The sequence below is a fragment of the Erpetoichthys calabaricus genome, chromosome 14 (assembly GCF_900747795.2).
Source record: "Erpetoichthys calabaricus chromosome 14, fErpCal1.3, whole genome shotgun sequence".
NCBI classification, from domain to species: domain Eukaryota; kingdom Metazoa; phylum Chordata; class Cladistia; order Polypteriformes; family Polypteridae; genus Erpetoichthys; species Erpetoichthys calabaricus.
In genome coordinates this window covers 76,093,970-76,109,781 of record NC_041407.2, presented here as the reverse complement: position 1 = coordinate 76,109,781, position 15,812 = coordinate 76,093,970, and the positions used below count along the sequence as shown (strand labels likewise).

The 15,812-nt window shown below is 37.2% G+C and overlaps 1 protein-coding gene across 4 annotated transcripts in view; it reads left to right on the top strand.

The window, feature by feature from the left end:
* Positions 1-15,812, top strand: part of LOC114665047 (ribosomal protein S6 kinase 2 alpha) — a 254,431-nt gene that overhangs the window by 200,509 nt on the left and 38,110 nt on the right. For all 4 annotated transcript variants that reach the window (XM_051919087.1, XM_051919088.1, XM_051919089.1 and 1 more), the window contains one exon: positions 2,139-2,255. In XM_051919087.1, the coding sequence (XP_051775047.1) occupies positions 2,139-2,255 (117 nt within the window). The remainder of the gene's footprint in view (positions 1-2,138; positions 2,256-15,812) is intronic.

Sequence of the window (15,812 nt, the reverse complement as noted above, 5' to 3'; positions counted from 1 at the left end):
GTGTAATCCTGCTTTGTCGGAAATTCTACAGTCACACTGCATCTTTCAAGAAGTATTTATTTCTTCTTGGTTTCTGAATTCCTTTCTCACCGTTTTCCGTTCCTATTCTTACACCGCCGTATGCTACGGCGGGTGTCGGCTAGTATAAAGTTATCTGTTATAATGGCAACTGCTCTAGTGTGCTAATGGACCATGTCAATTGTAATGAGCATCCTGTGCCATTAGGGGGCAAATACTGCACACACTCCATGGGCCACTAGGATAAGGCAAAGGCACATCAGTAGCCTGTAATGCTAGACACCCCTTTGGACTATGAAATTGTAACAGTACAGTACACTCTGTGCTCTTACTGCTTCTCCAATTATGACACTACATGTTAAAAGATTATAACTGACGTGATCCGTCATATCTATATAAATGTAATGAATTATTATTATTATATCATTGTATTGTCAACACCCACTTATTTCTGAACTAGCTTCATAATTGATTGAATAAAAGTGGCACTTTGAAAGCCTTTCTGTCTTTGTGTTTGTTTCAGCTTTTATATTTTTTAACTTTTAATAGTAAGGATGGTTCCCACAATTGCACACTGAAATTTTCATGTCTTAGACTTAAAGCGTTTCCAGACATGGTTTCTGCTGCTGTTGTTTTCATCATGGTTAATGCAGTGCTCACCACTGTGAGTCATGTTTCATGTGTTTTTATGGGTTGTATTACTTGCTAATATTATCTACCACAGTAGTTCCTAATCTCGGTCATGGGGACCCCTGGGGCTGCAGGCTTTTGTTCCAACAAATTTCTTTTTTATTGGACTTCTAGCCTAATTAAGTGAGCTATTTTCCAGTTTCTGTGTTTTGTTATCAATGAAGGAATTACAAAAGTAAATGTGGCTATACATTTTAATAAAAATTAAGCGTTATGTATGCATTTTTTTTTTTTTACTTTTTATTTGTGTTCTTCTTGATTTCCATTCTGCCTTTCCATTATTAAATAGCGGGTCTGACACTGAAGCAGCTGAGTTGCAGCCTTTCATCATTTAGTGTTGTTCCTCATGGGTATCTGCTTTGCTTGCTTTTAATTGTCGCTATTAGGATACAATGAAGGGAGCAAAATACACAGAATAAGAAAATAAGATAATAACAAAAAAGAGTTAAGCATTTAAAGTTATAGCAAAAAACAATCATTTATAAATGTCTTATAATGAAGTGAAATATTAATAAAATGTTAGGCTCCATGTAAACATAGTTAAAATTGTTTTTAAATTGTTGTATACCTGGTGTTGACTAATTATTATTATTTCAGTTTTGCGTAATTCAAATTTGCATATATAGATTATTTGGCAAAGTCACAGGGATTTTTTGTCATTTACACCTATGATCAAACTGATTTAATCATTGTTAGTTAATGAAGTTTACGTTGACTTTGAGTTGAGTGGTTTTATGACTGTTTTTACATATGCTACTTTTCTGTACCTTAACATTAATTATTGCCATAAATATTTATTTTTTATTGAAGTCCTAAAGCTCCAAAATATGGTTAGTCCAATTTATATTAGCTAAAATTAAGACTGCACACATAGTAAGTGGTCTTTTGGCAGAAGGAGTAAATCATATACTGCTGCAGAAGGCAAGAGGATTTATTGTACACTCTTTTAAGCTGCTGTCTGATGGAGGAGATAGTACAAACTACTGATGAAAAAGTCTTTCATCTTAAACTGTAAAGTCATTGCTTTGGCAAAAACACCGTGCTGCTGTGTGGTTATATTTTTTCTCAGCATTATCATCAGTCAATTGGTTGCAGAGCAAATGAATCAGGATATTTCCTTATGAGGTTCCCTTATGATGTATTGGATATGTGGACATTTAGTGCCTGAGAAAGAAATTGTTTCTGCATATGCGTAATTTAACTCTTAATTATTTTTCACCCATTTATTTAATGACCTTTTACCGTACTGCATACCTAACTTTTTGACATTAATATTTAAACTGAAAATTTAATGATCGATTACCAAAACCAATGTAGTATTTTAAATTCTTTTGCGGTTCCTGACAAATTTGCACACATTGTTGTTCTTCCAACATCAATGTCTCAATTACTCTAAATTAATCAAATTTACATCTTCTGTTTTATTGCAGGATGATGCTGTTATTAAGGAGATCAACATTACCCATCATGTTAAGGAAGGTTCAGAAAAGGCAGACCCATCTCACTTTGAACTACTTAAAGTTCTTGGTCAAGGATCCTTTGGAAAGGTAAATGGGAGAAAGTATGTGGTTTAAGAGGTGTATGAAGAGCTGAACTCGGGGCATTTTTTTCAGTTGGAGAATAGTAGTTGATGTCATAGCATCTATTATGAAGAGATGAGCTGAGGTTTTACTTGGGTAAAAACAGTACTTTACTCCACTATCCCCAATATGTGGGTATTTGTGTGTTTATGATAATTGGTAACTGTAAATTATCTTTTATGAGAGGTTGTGTTTGTGTATGCCTCATTCATAATTGTTCCTGCCTTGTGCCTCATTCTGCTGGGATAGGCTCAAGGCCCCACAGTCCTTCAAAATATTAGGCAGGTTGATAATACAGTAGGTGAATTGGAATTTAGAATAAACCTACTGTGATACTTGATTTCTTAAGCAGAAAAAATGTTTTGTTGTGTTATTTCACATTAAGTATTAAGAGAGAAAGTCTTAGTGGTGATACTTACATGTTATCAGTTCTTGGCTTTCTGTTTTGTACCTTTCTTTAGCTATATTATAATACTATATCCATCCATCCATCCATCCATTTTCCAACCCGCTGAATCCGAACACAGGGTCACGGGGGTCTGCTGGAGCCAATCCCAGCCAACACAGGGCACAAGGCAGGAAACAATCCCGGGCAGGGTGCCAACCCACCGCAGATAATACTATATTATATACTATTTTTTTTTTTAATTGGAGACAGATTAAGTTACTTCCTTATTGTCACATAATAAGCTGGTAATGTGAATATTAACTAGCAGGCTTGTAGTTTAAAGTGCAGTGCCTTAGTCACAAGTCTTCATCATACTGTAGCGGGGAAATCACCCGTTTACACACCAAATACATCCGGGACATTTTACATTTAATAAAGAGGAGTGAAGGCGAAAGGAGAGGCAAGGAGAGAGAGAGAGAGGAAAAGAAGACAATTTAACCATCCATCTACAAACTCATCACTGCTATTTATTGCTTTATTCCACTGTCTGCTTTTTCAACTACCGATCCTACATCACGACAGCCAGAGCCGAGAAACCCCGGAGTTCGAATTCATTCCAGCCATTGCCAGGACTTTTACGGTGAGGTCGTTTTGTTGTTGGGCGGAAGCACAATATCACTACAGCCGGTTTCAATATTTTGGGACACATTTTCAATTGCTGTGTTTATCCAATCCATTTTTGTATTTGTGTTGTGTGCTTTTGTTTATTGTTTAGGCGCAAAGGAAGGTTTAATGTAAATATTTGTATTCTTATCCATATTACTAACCGAGAATGCTAAACCGGATGATGGACGCAGGCACATCCAGCAATGGGCCGTAGCTGCAAAAAGACGTACTGCGCAGGCGCAAAAAGAGTCCGCGAGAGTCGGCTGAGGAGCGGAGAAAGGCGGACAAAAGAGGGCGAGAGAGGCGGATGAGGAGAAAGGCGGACAAAAGAGGGCGAGAGAGGCGGATGAGGATCCACGAGAGGCGCAGGCGCAAAAAGAGTCCGCGAGAGTCGGAGAAAGGCGGACAAAAGAGGGCGACAAAGGCGGATGAGGGGCCGCGAGAGGCGGACAAGACCACAGAAAAAAGGAGTGAGCACATACAAAAAGGAGTCACAGAAATGAGTCGCAACAAACACCGAAAAAAGGAAAAGGCACATAAAAAAGTAGTCAAACGCGGGCAAAGCACGAAACACATTGCACACGAAACTAAACACACCAAAAAAAAAGAACAGACGAGCGCACAATAGCAAGGCACGACCACACCCCCCCCCCCCCCACAGGCACGGGACGGGACAGGACACACACCAAGAGGGGGATTCAACAAGCCCATGGAAGACAAAAAAAAAGAACACAAAACCGCCCCACAGACCCTACAAGCAAGGGACGGGACACACACAAAGAGGGGGATTCAAACAAGACACAGGAACACAAAAAGAAAGAAGACGCTCGCGCAACAACAATCCCCCCTACACATCCATAAGAAGTGACATCCAAAGCCACATATTCTAAAGTGAACGTCGACACCTTCACACTAGGCAGCATAGGTGTCGGCATAGGTGTCAGCATAGGTGGATGTCCTTTCAATAAAGCACTATTAACCGTTCAACTGCAGAAAAGGATACATATTAACAGTGAGTGCGATCCTCCTTATTACTTATCCATATTTCGCATGCTGAGAAAGAAACAAGTCATGAATACACGGTCCCGGGTACAAAACGATTCGGAAAGGATAACGGGAACAAACACATGAACACGAAAGAAACAAGAAAATAGACGGCGGCGCATAAAACGCGCTTCTGAAACACTGGGAGAAAAAATGTCTCGGATCAAAAAACGCAAAGCACAAGTGACACCGTTACAGAGACGTGCCCAAATGGACAGACACAATGAACGTTGACGCATTCAGCGCGCGTGTCAAAGTGCTGCATCGAAAGAAGCACGATTTCAAACCGAAAGAGCTCGCGTATCAGACATACGAAAAAGGGAGCGAAGAGACAGAATAAATGAACGGAGACATGAACAACGCGCAAATGAACTGACAGAAAAACAAAAAGCAAGACGCGAAAAGCACCAAGCTCAAATGACCGACATACAAACACGGACAAGGCTCGATACAAACAATGCACGGCGTAGACTGAAACGGACTTTACGCAAATCGGAGGCGAATAAAAAAAAAAGAAAAAAATAGCGCGTCACAAATAATGGACATGCAACAAAAAGGCAATCAAACGCAAAAAGCGAAACATGCCCATCGCGGACATCAACGCCACACACCTGTTAAACGCTTACGCAAAATGGCTGAAAACGCCTTCAATAAGGAATCCACTATTGAGGAAAATTCATTGGGATTAATGAATGTCATTTGCAATCATTGTCATTCACTTAACTTCACAGAAGAAACAACTGGCAATACAAATAATGAATTTACACGTTGTTGTCAAAAAGGTCAGATTAGACTGCCTCCTTTACATTCATTTCCTGAATATCTAAAGAAGCTTCTAACTAACGATGTGCCTGAAAGTAAAAACTTTATGAACTGCATTAGATCCTACAATAGTTCATTTGCTTTTGCATCTACCGGAGTACATATCAGGCCACCAAAAGGCAATGGCCCATACTGCTTTCGCATATGTGGACAAATATTGCATCGCATTGGAACAGTGCACCCTCAAACAAATCAACAACGCAAATATGCACAAATCTACATCCTAGATCCAGATGAGGCAATCTATCAACGCATGAACCTTCCTGAAAACAAACAATGCACAGAGCTTATAATGAGAAACGTCACTCATGTCATAAACAATCACCCATTAGCTAAGTCTATAAAAATGCTACATGAAGTTGAAAAGGAGGCAAATACAAAAGCAAATGCAGAAGGTATAGCGGCAACTACAATTGCTTTGGTCTTGATAAAGGACAAAGAACAAGATCCAAGACGATACAATCTGCCCGTCGTTAATGAAGTGGCAATTGTCTTTCAAAGTAAAGATGGTGAGCCTCCATTTCACAGAGATATTGTTCTACATTTACGTCCTGATAAAAACAACACACCTACATTCCAACGCATAGACATTTGCTTTCCGCTTCTTGATACTTTATTTGTTATTTCTATGCGCATCATCCAAAGCTGCACACTATTCTATATCTAATTCATACATCTCACTCTTTGTCATGTCCCAACGCCAGGGGTTGGCGAGCGAAGCGAGCAGGGGGCGGAGCCCCCTAGTATATAATAATTAGTCACTGGTAATTTGGGGATAGTGGTGGTTTGCGTGCACATATATATTTGTTATTGAATATTTGTCTGTCTTTTAATTTTCCAATATATCTGTTTAATTTTACATATCTGTTTACTGTTTCTGGTTATTTCGTTGTGTCGGGAAAAATAAGACAACTTGTCAGGAGTACGGCTTGTTATTAGAGCAAGAAGCATCAGGTAATCCAAGGTGTAAGTCTTGGTAGTGTAGTGGCTGGTCTGGGTAAGGGGTCAGCCGTCACAATACTTCATAGCTGGTTTTTCCTTCTGTTGTACAAATAGGGCCATTAACCAACACAACCCATTCATGTGCTAGTTTGCTACCAATGCGTCAGTGCCAAAGTGTACGTAGTACACACCAACTTTTACTACCAGCATCCTATATAGAGCACAGCCTTCATTTCTCCTCTTTTTTTGTTGCTTACTCTATTAACCTTATGATGTGTAAGTGAATGCACTTTGTCTATTGAAGGTATGAGTTTAGTCATCTATTATTAATGTAAGTAATAAGTATGTAAGGAAGCAATTAATATATATTTTTGTAAGCAGAAAATGGAAATGCTTGCTGCTTTTTGATTAAAATGTCATTATTTAGTGGAGTTCATGGACCTATGGGGTCTCTTCTTTCTGTCTATAACAGGTCCTTGCAGTTGTAACAGCTCACAGGACTGCCACAGTTGTATTCACGTTCTCTCTCTTCTGTTTTCTGTATAGTGTTGATTCTGAACGATCTTTCCAGGTTATAATAATAATAATAATAATAATTCATTACATTTATATAGCGCTTTTCTCAGTACTCAAAGCGCTATCCACACAGGGAGGAACTGGGAAGCGAACCCACAATCTTCCACAGTCTCCTTACTGCAAAGCAGCAGCACTACCACTGCGCAACTATATTAAAATTAATTAATCTATTAAAAACAGTTGTAAGGAAGGAATACCAAAAGGGACCTAGAAAATATTATAAAATTTAAGATAACTGACAGCTTACTATCGAAATTGGTTAAACTAACCAGAGGTTTATAAGAATAAACTGAAGTAAATTGCCACTTTCCTAACAGTTAGACACTAAATAATGAGTAGAGTTAGATTTCACTACAACTTTTAATGGAGGTTATCAGTATTGGTCTCTGTGAGAGTAAGTGAATATCTGACATGGAAATGACCAAACAACATCCTCAAAAGTTCCATTTCAATAAACTTCCAGAAGCATGGCTCCCCTTCACTGTAACTATTTTTTTTAATACATCAGTTGCACATTTTAAGAAACATTGAAAAATGAAAAGCATCTAAATCAACTGCTTATCTTTTTAGAATGAAACTGAATTGGATTTAGTGCAGCATTTTAACATAAAGGATTTTTAGCTTTGAATGATTTTTTGTTTTTATATAGAGTTCAGTTTTGCCTTTTTGATGTGGTAAAATATACAAGATTTAGTCAGTGCAGCAGCTATGCTAACAACCTTGATGACTCTCTTGTTTTTCCCTTAAAAGGAATATTTAAAACATCTGCCAATTTCTATAACTTCTATTCAGCATGTAATTTCAATAATCATATAGAACATGTTACCTTCTCTGTTTGTTTTTACATCTTAGATATTCTTTGGCTTGGACAAATCATTTTTAAAGTTTGACAAGCATACCCGTGTCCAGCAGGGAGCATTAGCCCCACAGATGAGTCATGTTCACTGTTTGAGAGAAACACTGTGAAAAGTTTGTTCCATTTAAAGTGCCATCTCAAAGCCACAATAGCAGCAAAATAACATCAAAAACTAATCATAACCCAAAAAATAATTTTATAATTAGCTTAAGAATTTTCCAACATACAAATTAACTGTCAGTTCCCTGAAAAATTCAACAAAAAGAAATGCAAAAGTAATCTAAGATGCTTTTAGTGTTCTTACTTAGCGAAATTTTTTCAGCGCCTTTAGAAGGTGGAAGTGTAAATGCTTTGCATTTTAAAAAGTCCCAGAGTTGAGCAAGTCAGTAACTGTGGAGCTCCAGTGTGTCTTTGGTTTAGTAGTTGTAGAATCTCAATGTCAGAGTGTGATTACACTTGTTATAACTTTAAGATACTGCTGCTTTGGTGGAACAACCTAATATTTTTTTTTAACTAAGAGCCTCCACATACTAGAAATATCCAGGAATAAAGAACTTTCTAAGCATTCTAGGAGCATAAAAGCACTTTCTCACAGTCTGATACAGTAATAATAATGAATACAAAAATCAAGAATTTATTACAAAAAAGAAAAGCAAGCAATGTAGAATAATATTAAATGTCAGTAAAAGATATAATCAGGTTGTATGAGTTCAAATGGAATGGAATACGCAGTCCACAATGACGCATTTAATATTGATAATAATAGTTAATATCTGCAAACAATGACATAATGTGCCTTGCACAAGCATGGCAAGGTCCCTTATTTAATGAACAGTTGAATGATCAAACATTTTCAGTTAAAAAATTAAATCACTTGCTACTTTTCTATTATATTTAAAATTGCTATATGTAATAATATGAATTGTCAGTCAGTCATTTTCCAACTCACTATATCCTAACACAGGATCACAGGGGTCCGCTGGAGCCAATCCCAGCCAGCACAGGGTGCAAGGCAAGAACAGACCCGGGCAGGGGACCAGCCCACCGCAGGGCACACACACACCCACATACCAAGCACACACTAGGGACAATTTAGGATTGCCAGTGCACCTAACCTGCATGTCTTTGGACTGTGGGAGGAAACCCACGCAGACACGGGGAGAACATACAAACTCCACACAGGTAGGACCCAGGAAGCAAACCCAGGTCTCCTTACTGCGAGTCAGCAGTGCTACCACTGCGCCACCGTGCTGCCCTAATATGAACTGTGTGCTATTAATTTCACAGGTTATTAAGCAATGGCTGTGAGATATGCAAATACGATCCTGTGAAGATGTATGGTAACTGTGTAGAGCACTGGTTCTTAAACTCATTCCTGGGACTCCATGTGGTTGCAGTGTTTTGTTCTAACCAACTTCAGGCCTTAATTGAATTCCTAGCCTATTTAAGCAAGGTGTTATTTTTCAGTTTGTGTATTAAGGGATCAATGTAGAAGTGTACAAATTACAAATCTTCAAGTCCAATAAATTTATATTAGAATGTACCAGCCATTCATGTTCTGTTACTTGGGATTATTTAGTGTTTTTTTATTATTCAAGATGATTTTCAGTCTTCTTATCCAAGTAGTCCATTATTTACTGATGAACACTTTATTGGGTCTTATACTGAAGTAGTTATAACCTTTCAGTATTCAGTGTAATTTTCTGGGTGTCTGATGTGCTTGTTGCAAATTGTCATTACTAGGATACCATTAAGGGAGAAAAGAGAATAAAACATAAATTAAATGAAAAACAACAAAACTGAGTTGAGCATATACAGTAATCCCTCGCTATATCGCGCTTCACTCCATCGCGGATTTTATATGTAAGCATATTTAAATATATATCGCGGATTTTTTGCTGGTTCGCGGATTTCTGCGGACAATGGGTCTTTTAATTTCTGGTACATGCTTCCTCAGTTGGTTTGCTCAGTTGATTTCATACAAGGGACGCTATTGGCAGATGGCTGAGAAGCTACCCAGCTTACTTTTCTCTCTCTCTCTCTCTCTTGCGCTGACTCTCTCTGATCCTGACGTAGGGAGTGTGAGCAGGGGGGCTGTTCGCACACCTAGACGATACGGACGCTCGTCTGAAAATGCTGAAAGATTATCTTCACGTTGCTACCTTTTGTGTGCAGCTGCTTCGTGAAGCGACATGCTGTAGGTGTTTCGCATACTTAAAAGCTCAAAGGGCACGTATTGATTTTTCTCTGTCTCTCTCTCTCTCTCTCTCTCTCTCTCTCTCTCTCTCTCCCTGCTCCTGACGGAGGGGGTGTGAGCTGCCGCCTTCAATAGCTTTGTGCCGCGGTGCTTCGCATACTTAAAAGCCAAACAGCTTTGATTTGTTTGCTTTTCTCTATCTCTCTGACATCTGCTCCTGACGCGCACTCCTTTGAAAAGGAAGATATGTTTGCATTCTTTTAATTGTGAGACGAAACTGTCATCTCTGTCTTAGATAGATAGATAGATAGTCTTGTCATGGAGCACAGTTTAAACTTTTGAAAAAGAGACAAATGTTTGTTTACAGTGTTTGAATAACGTTCCTGTCTCTCTACAACCTCCTGTGTTTCTGCGCAAATCTGTGACCCAAGCATGACAATATAAAAATAACCATATAAACATATGGTTTCTACTTCGCGGATTTTCTTATTTCGCGGGTGGCTCTGGAACGCAACCCCCGCGATGGAGGAGGGATTACTGTAAACCTACAGCAAAAATACAAATATTTCTGAATGTCTTTTAAATATAAAAATGACACTGCTGAATGCAGAATAAGAGGTAAAAAAGACTGACTAGTTAATTAAACTAGATAAATTAGAAGTAAAATGACTCACTGAATGTGAAACTGATGGGGGTGGGGGGCCATAGCCATGTGGGGACAAAAGTGGTGTTTCAGACCACTGGTGTAGTAAATAAAATGCAGAGAAAAAACGTATTCACAATTAGTGCTGGGCGGTATACCGGTTCATACCAAAAACCGTTTTTTATTTTTGTTATGATATGGATTTTTCTTATACCGGAACACCGGTTTAAATAGCCTAAACAACATTCGGAACGTGGCGCAGCGGGAAACTGTTTAAGGGGGACCTTTTTCACTGGTGCACCGCAAAATACGCATCCAACAGAGTACATGTGTTAGTGGAGGTATTGAGCGGTGAAAATAGACAGGGAACATTCTGAAACTGAACTGTGCAGACTGTACAACTGTAGCAGACGATAAAGTTGAACATGATAACACGGAAGAACTTTTGACGAAAAAAGGTGCTGTGTCTGTTATCTGTAGATACTTTGGTTTTAAAAGGTCGGATGTGGAGCATTATGTTCAAATGTATGAATACTGTTTCTATACTACTGGATAATACTGCAAGCCAAGTTGTACTTGTTTTATTTTATTTTTTTTTTCAATACTGTGTAATGTATCTGGTTATTGTGTAATACTGTGACAGTGCCGGTCCCCTACAGACTCCCTCTTCCCACATGGGAGTCTGTTGAACCAACACCATCGATAGTTATGACCGAGATGAGCTGAGAAATCTCATTGAAGCCAGGGGATGTTGGAAAGTGCTCAAGTGCTTTTGTTAAAAACAGTCAAAGTAAAACCAAAAGTGTTCAGAAAGTGTTCAGAAAAATACAGTACCCAAATAAATAGCAAATCCATAAAGCCAGTGAAATCTGGGGATAAAATCCATAATAAATATATCCGTTAAAATGCAGTCTCTCTCCTCGCCCGATCGCAGCACACCACCTTCTGTCTCCACGGCTCACCCTTCACTGGCGTTGCTGACGGAGCCTTTGCAGCACGAACTGCTTTCTGCCAATCCCTGTTTTGGCTGCCGCCACACTGCGCAGCCAGACCGTCCGAGGTCGGCACACCTCCCGTCTTCCTTCGTGCTCACTCAGTCACTCCTCAGATCCATTTGGAGGTCTTACATTTCGCTCGCCTCACTCCACACGCTTACTCAGTGGGGTGAACCAGCCCCTAGATCGCCTAAGCCTGCACTCCCTCACGGAGCCCCAGCTCGTGCTGCCTTCTCCTTCCTGGTGTCTGGATCGTCTCCCATGACTGCCTTTTCCCTTCTTTAACCTCCTTGTGTTCTATCTTTTCTTTTTTCCTTCCCCCATCCTGCCGGCCCATAAATATACGTCTCCGTCCGTGGGCTCAGCGCCTTATTCACACGCCACACTAAGCCGACGAAGCAATTGAGAATGATCAGATGCGACTCGCCCCAATCACCTCATCAACTCCCTGCGGTCGAGCAATCACGCCCACGAAGACAGACACGGCGAACTGGATTTAAAAACGGACCATTTTTTTTTGTTGTTTTTTTTGACCCACTAAACAACAAATAGTACTGTATTATAAATGCAAGTTGCAGTTTTATTATTTATTAAATGCAAGTTGCAGTTTTATTATATATATATATATATATATATATATATATATATATATATATATATATATATATATATATATATAAAATGCAATTTGCCTTAATGACGGTTCAGTTGCTAAAGATGTCATCTCCAAGTTGCACTTGTTTTATTTTAGTTTGGTGAATACTGCGTAATGTACCTGGGCTTGAAGTTTTGATGTAATAGTATTATTACTGGAAGTTGCACTATTATTTATTTTATTGTTATTATTTATTATTTTATATATTATGCAGTTTAATGATGGTAAAGTTGTTTAAAAAGTCACTTTAACATGTCAGTGGACAAAGATTGTTAACATTAACAAAGTGTAGTTGGTTTACAAAAAATATTTGCCATTTATTCCTTTTCTAAGACATGTTCAGTGCAATACGACTAAATGCCTCTTTGGATGGTTGACAATTTGTTGTCAAAGTTTTAGTTTAAGTGGTTTGCAAAATTTGTTCAATAAAAAGGTTCTATATTTTGACAGCAACTGTCACGCAGTGTGATTCCTTCTCATCATTAGTGCCCCCCCCCCCCCACTTTGAAAACTATCACTTTATGGAGCCATGCAAACCTGTATTATTACTTGTGTGCACATTAAAATGTTTTTTTGTACAATGTACAATTCTAATGACAGTGGAATAGGTTATTCTTAGCCAGTCTACTGCAGTAATTGCAGTGGAAAATGTTATTAACTCATGCATGGGAAAAAAATACCGTCGAATACCGTGAAACCGGTACAATCTTGAAAAATACCGTGATATAGAATTTTGGTCATACCGCCCAGCACTATTCACAATATAGTTGTCCCTTTTAAATGGGTATTGCCAAGAGAATATTGGTATTGTGATATGATTAGCACTGCCACTTGGCACTTTCTCCAGAGCTTAGAAATTTATAATAGTCTGTTAGAATTATATAAATGTGACTAATTTAATGTTTGTCCAGCGGAGTAATTTTTTGTGACATTACAGTACTGTGCAAAATTCTTGGGCCACTGAAGAAATGTATTTTTGAAGCTTGTTCTGAGCAGTAAGTGTTTTTGGCTCATAAAAACACTGTAATACTAGTGTAAACACAAAGTGTTTATTGTGGCCTGCTTGATATTTGCTTTGATACACTTCTGTATGATTTTTTTTCAAGTAGTCTTTTGGTGAGTTATTCCAAGATTCTTGTAGGTTTTGCCATAGCTCTTCTTTTGGCTTTGTCTGCTTTTTGTTCTTTTTCTGTCCTTGTGATCCCCATAGTTTCACTCATGTTGAAGTTGATCCCCTGAGGTTGCCAGCCTAATAGTATTAATATTCAATCTGTAGAGTTCCACTTTACATATTGTGTTTGAGTTTATTATCATGCCGAAAAATTACATTTTGGCCAATGAGCTATTTTCCCAAAAGTATAAAATGCTAAATCCAAATAATTTTATATTTCTCAGTAATTACCATCTACTTAGAACAGGTCCTCTACATTTTGTCTGAGCCACCACTGTGCTCTGTATAGAAGACTGCAAACAGGCATTAATGTACTTCATATCATCTCTTATTCTAACAAACTGATATCTTTGTGAACCAAATTTATGAATCTGGACTCATGACTTCATATTTTATGGTCTTCCACAAACTGCAATCTTTTTTTACTTGATGCATTTATCCAGAAAAGGTTTCTTAGCAGCAACATGCCCCAGAAAAAACATTAGTAGCTGGTCTTCCACTACATTGTCTCACTTTAATTCTCCAAGATTCTTGTGCAACACATCTTGAAAGTCCAGTTGGGTGTGCTATTGCTTGTTAAATATAGAGTTGTTAATACAAAACTATGATGTTATGTTTGTGAAAATGTTAGGTTAGCTATTTCCAAATTTCACCCCGATACTTGCCAGTATTTGTAGCTACCATCTAATATATCCGTAGCAAACAATATATTATTTGTTAAACTCCACTAACAGCCTAACAGACTTCATTCAACTAGTTACTACCTCATTTATTTGAATCGGGTGTTCTGTTGGTGGAAGTTGATATAGAATCTTGTAGGTTATCCCAGTAGGGAGAATAAAATTCTTGCTGTAATTTTATACAAACAGTAAATAGTATAAGAGTAGAATTTGTCTTATCTGTGGGAAGAAAATCTATTGGGAAGGTAATCTGAACATACAAACAATGTGAGGCAGTTTTTTTAAATCACCTCTGAATAATCAGATGCCAACGTCAGTTTCCTTTTTTAACTAGGAAAGGGACGCAAATCAAAACCATATTTATCATGCAGAAAAACAGTATATTAATTCTGATTCATATTTGTATAGTCCTCTTCACCAAGTACAAACTCTGAGCATTGTAATACGTTTATAGGTAAAATACAAATATTACAAAGTACATAATATACCCACATAAAAATGCAGGTTTGGTTTATCACACAGTAAAATAAAACCATTTCAATCTGATTAACATATATGAATCCTCACAATATATGTCCATTAATTATAATTGAGGTATGGCCAGTTGACAATGGAGGAGGGCAACAGAAATACTTAAGTTCAAAACTGCCTTGGAAGTGGTTAGATATTTGTTACTTTATGAAACTATAATAAATTGAGTGAAATGGGCCTTCCAAAATCACATATTGAATTATGCAGGCATAAAAAGTTAAATTCTTGATCACTTAAATATTTTTGTTCAATGGTATTTGGAAGACTTTCAGATTTCAATATTAATTTCTATTTTTATGTATGCTTTAGAAAGGCCAAGTGTTAGAAGGAGTTATCAGATATAAACATAATGCAGTACCTAAACTAATATGTAACCAACTTTTAAACTATGTTTTCTCACAATCTGACTTAATATTACAATATACAAGTCACCTTTGGCCTAAAGTACAGCTGTGAATCTCTTTTTAGAGTGATTTTTTTTTTCTTCTTAATGCATGTGGATACACCAACAGAGTGTCAGTCTGCCAAAATTTTAAATATATATTAAATAAGTAGTACAATATCATATTAACTTCACACTTATCAAGTCTTTCTAGCATGATTTATGCTAACCATATTCTTCAAGATGATACATGCAGTTAACATTGTTTCCATGTATGTCATCCAGCATACATGTATCCTATCAAAAGCTCTAAGTTGTCAAGTTATTTTTGATTGATATAATATTAAAATGTACACAAATTAGATAAACATGGAAAATGTGTATACAGTCTAAACATCAACAATCAATTAAAAAGGAAATACATTTTAAATCAAAGATAGTATATTATTTTGTTAAATAAAAGAGTGCATTTATTTTCAGCCAACTGACTCATTTTCTTAAAGAAGGAATATGCATATATTTTTAACGTTAAGTATAATTAGCAAATAGATTTTGAAAACTAGTATATTAAAAAGAATGCTATCAGGACTGTAAGTTTTTTTTTATTATTTATGAATGAAGACAATTTATTTAATGTATTGAATGTTCTGGCAAGGTATCCACAAGATTAATTTGCACTTAAATTAATTACATTAATTTCATGTACTTTTTGAATTCAATTCAATTCTTTTTATGGTGTCATTCTCAGTGCACATAGTCAGAGGAATGACGTACTGTAGGTATAGTTATAGTGTAACAACTTACCTGAAAATATAATGCAATTTATGCATACTGTAGGTCTGTAAACATGTTTTTATATAAAGATATTGAGAGATTTATAATTAATTATTTGAGCTTGTAAGGCCAGTGAGAAAGAGTGAAGAATCAATATCCATTTGACATTGATGAGATTAAAAATTGTTCACTGAGGGTTGAT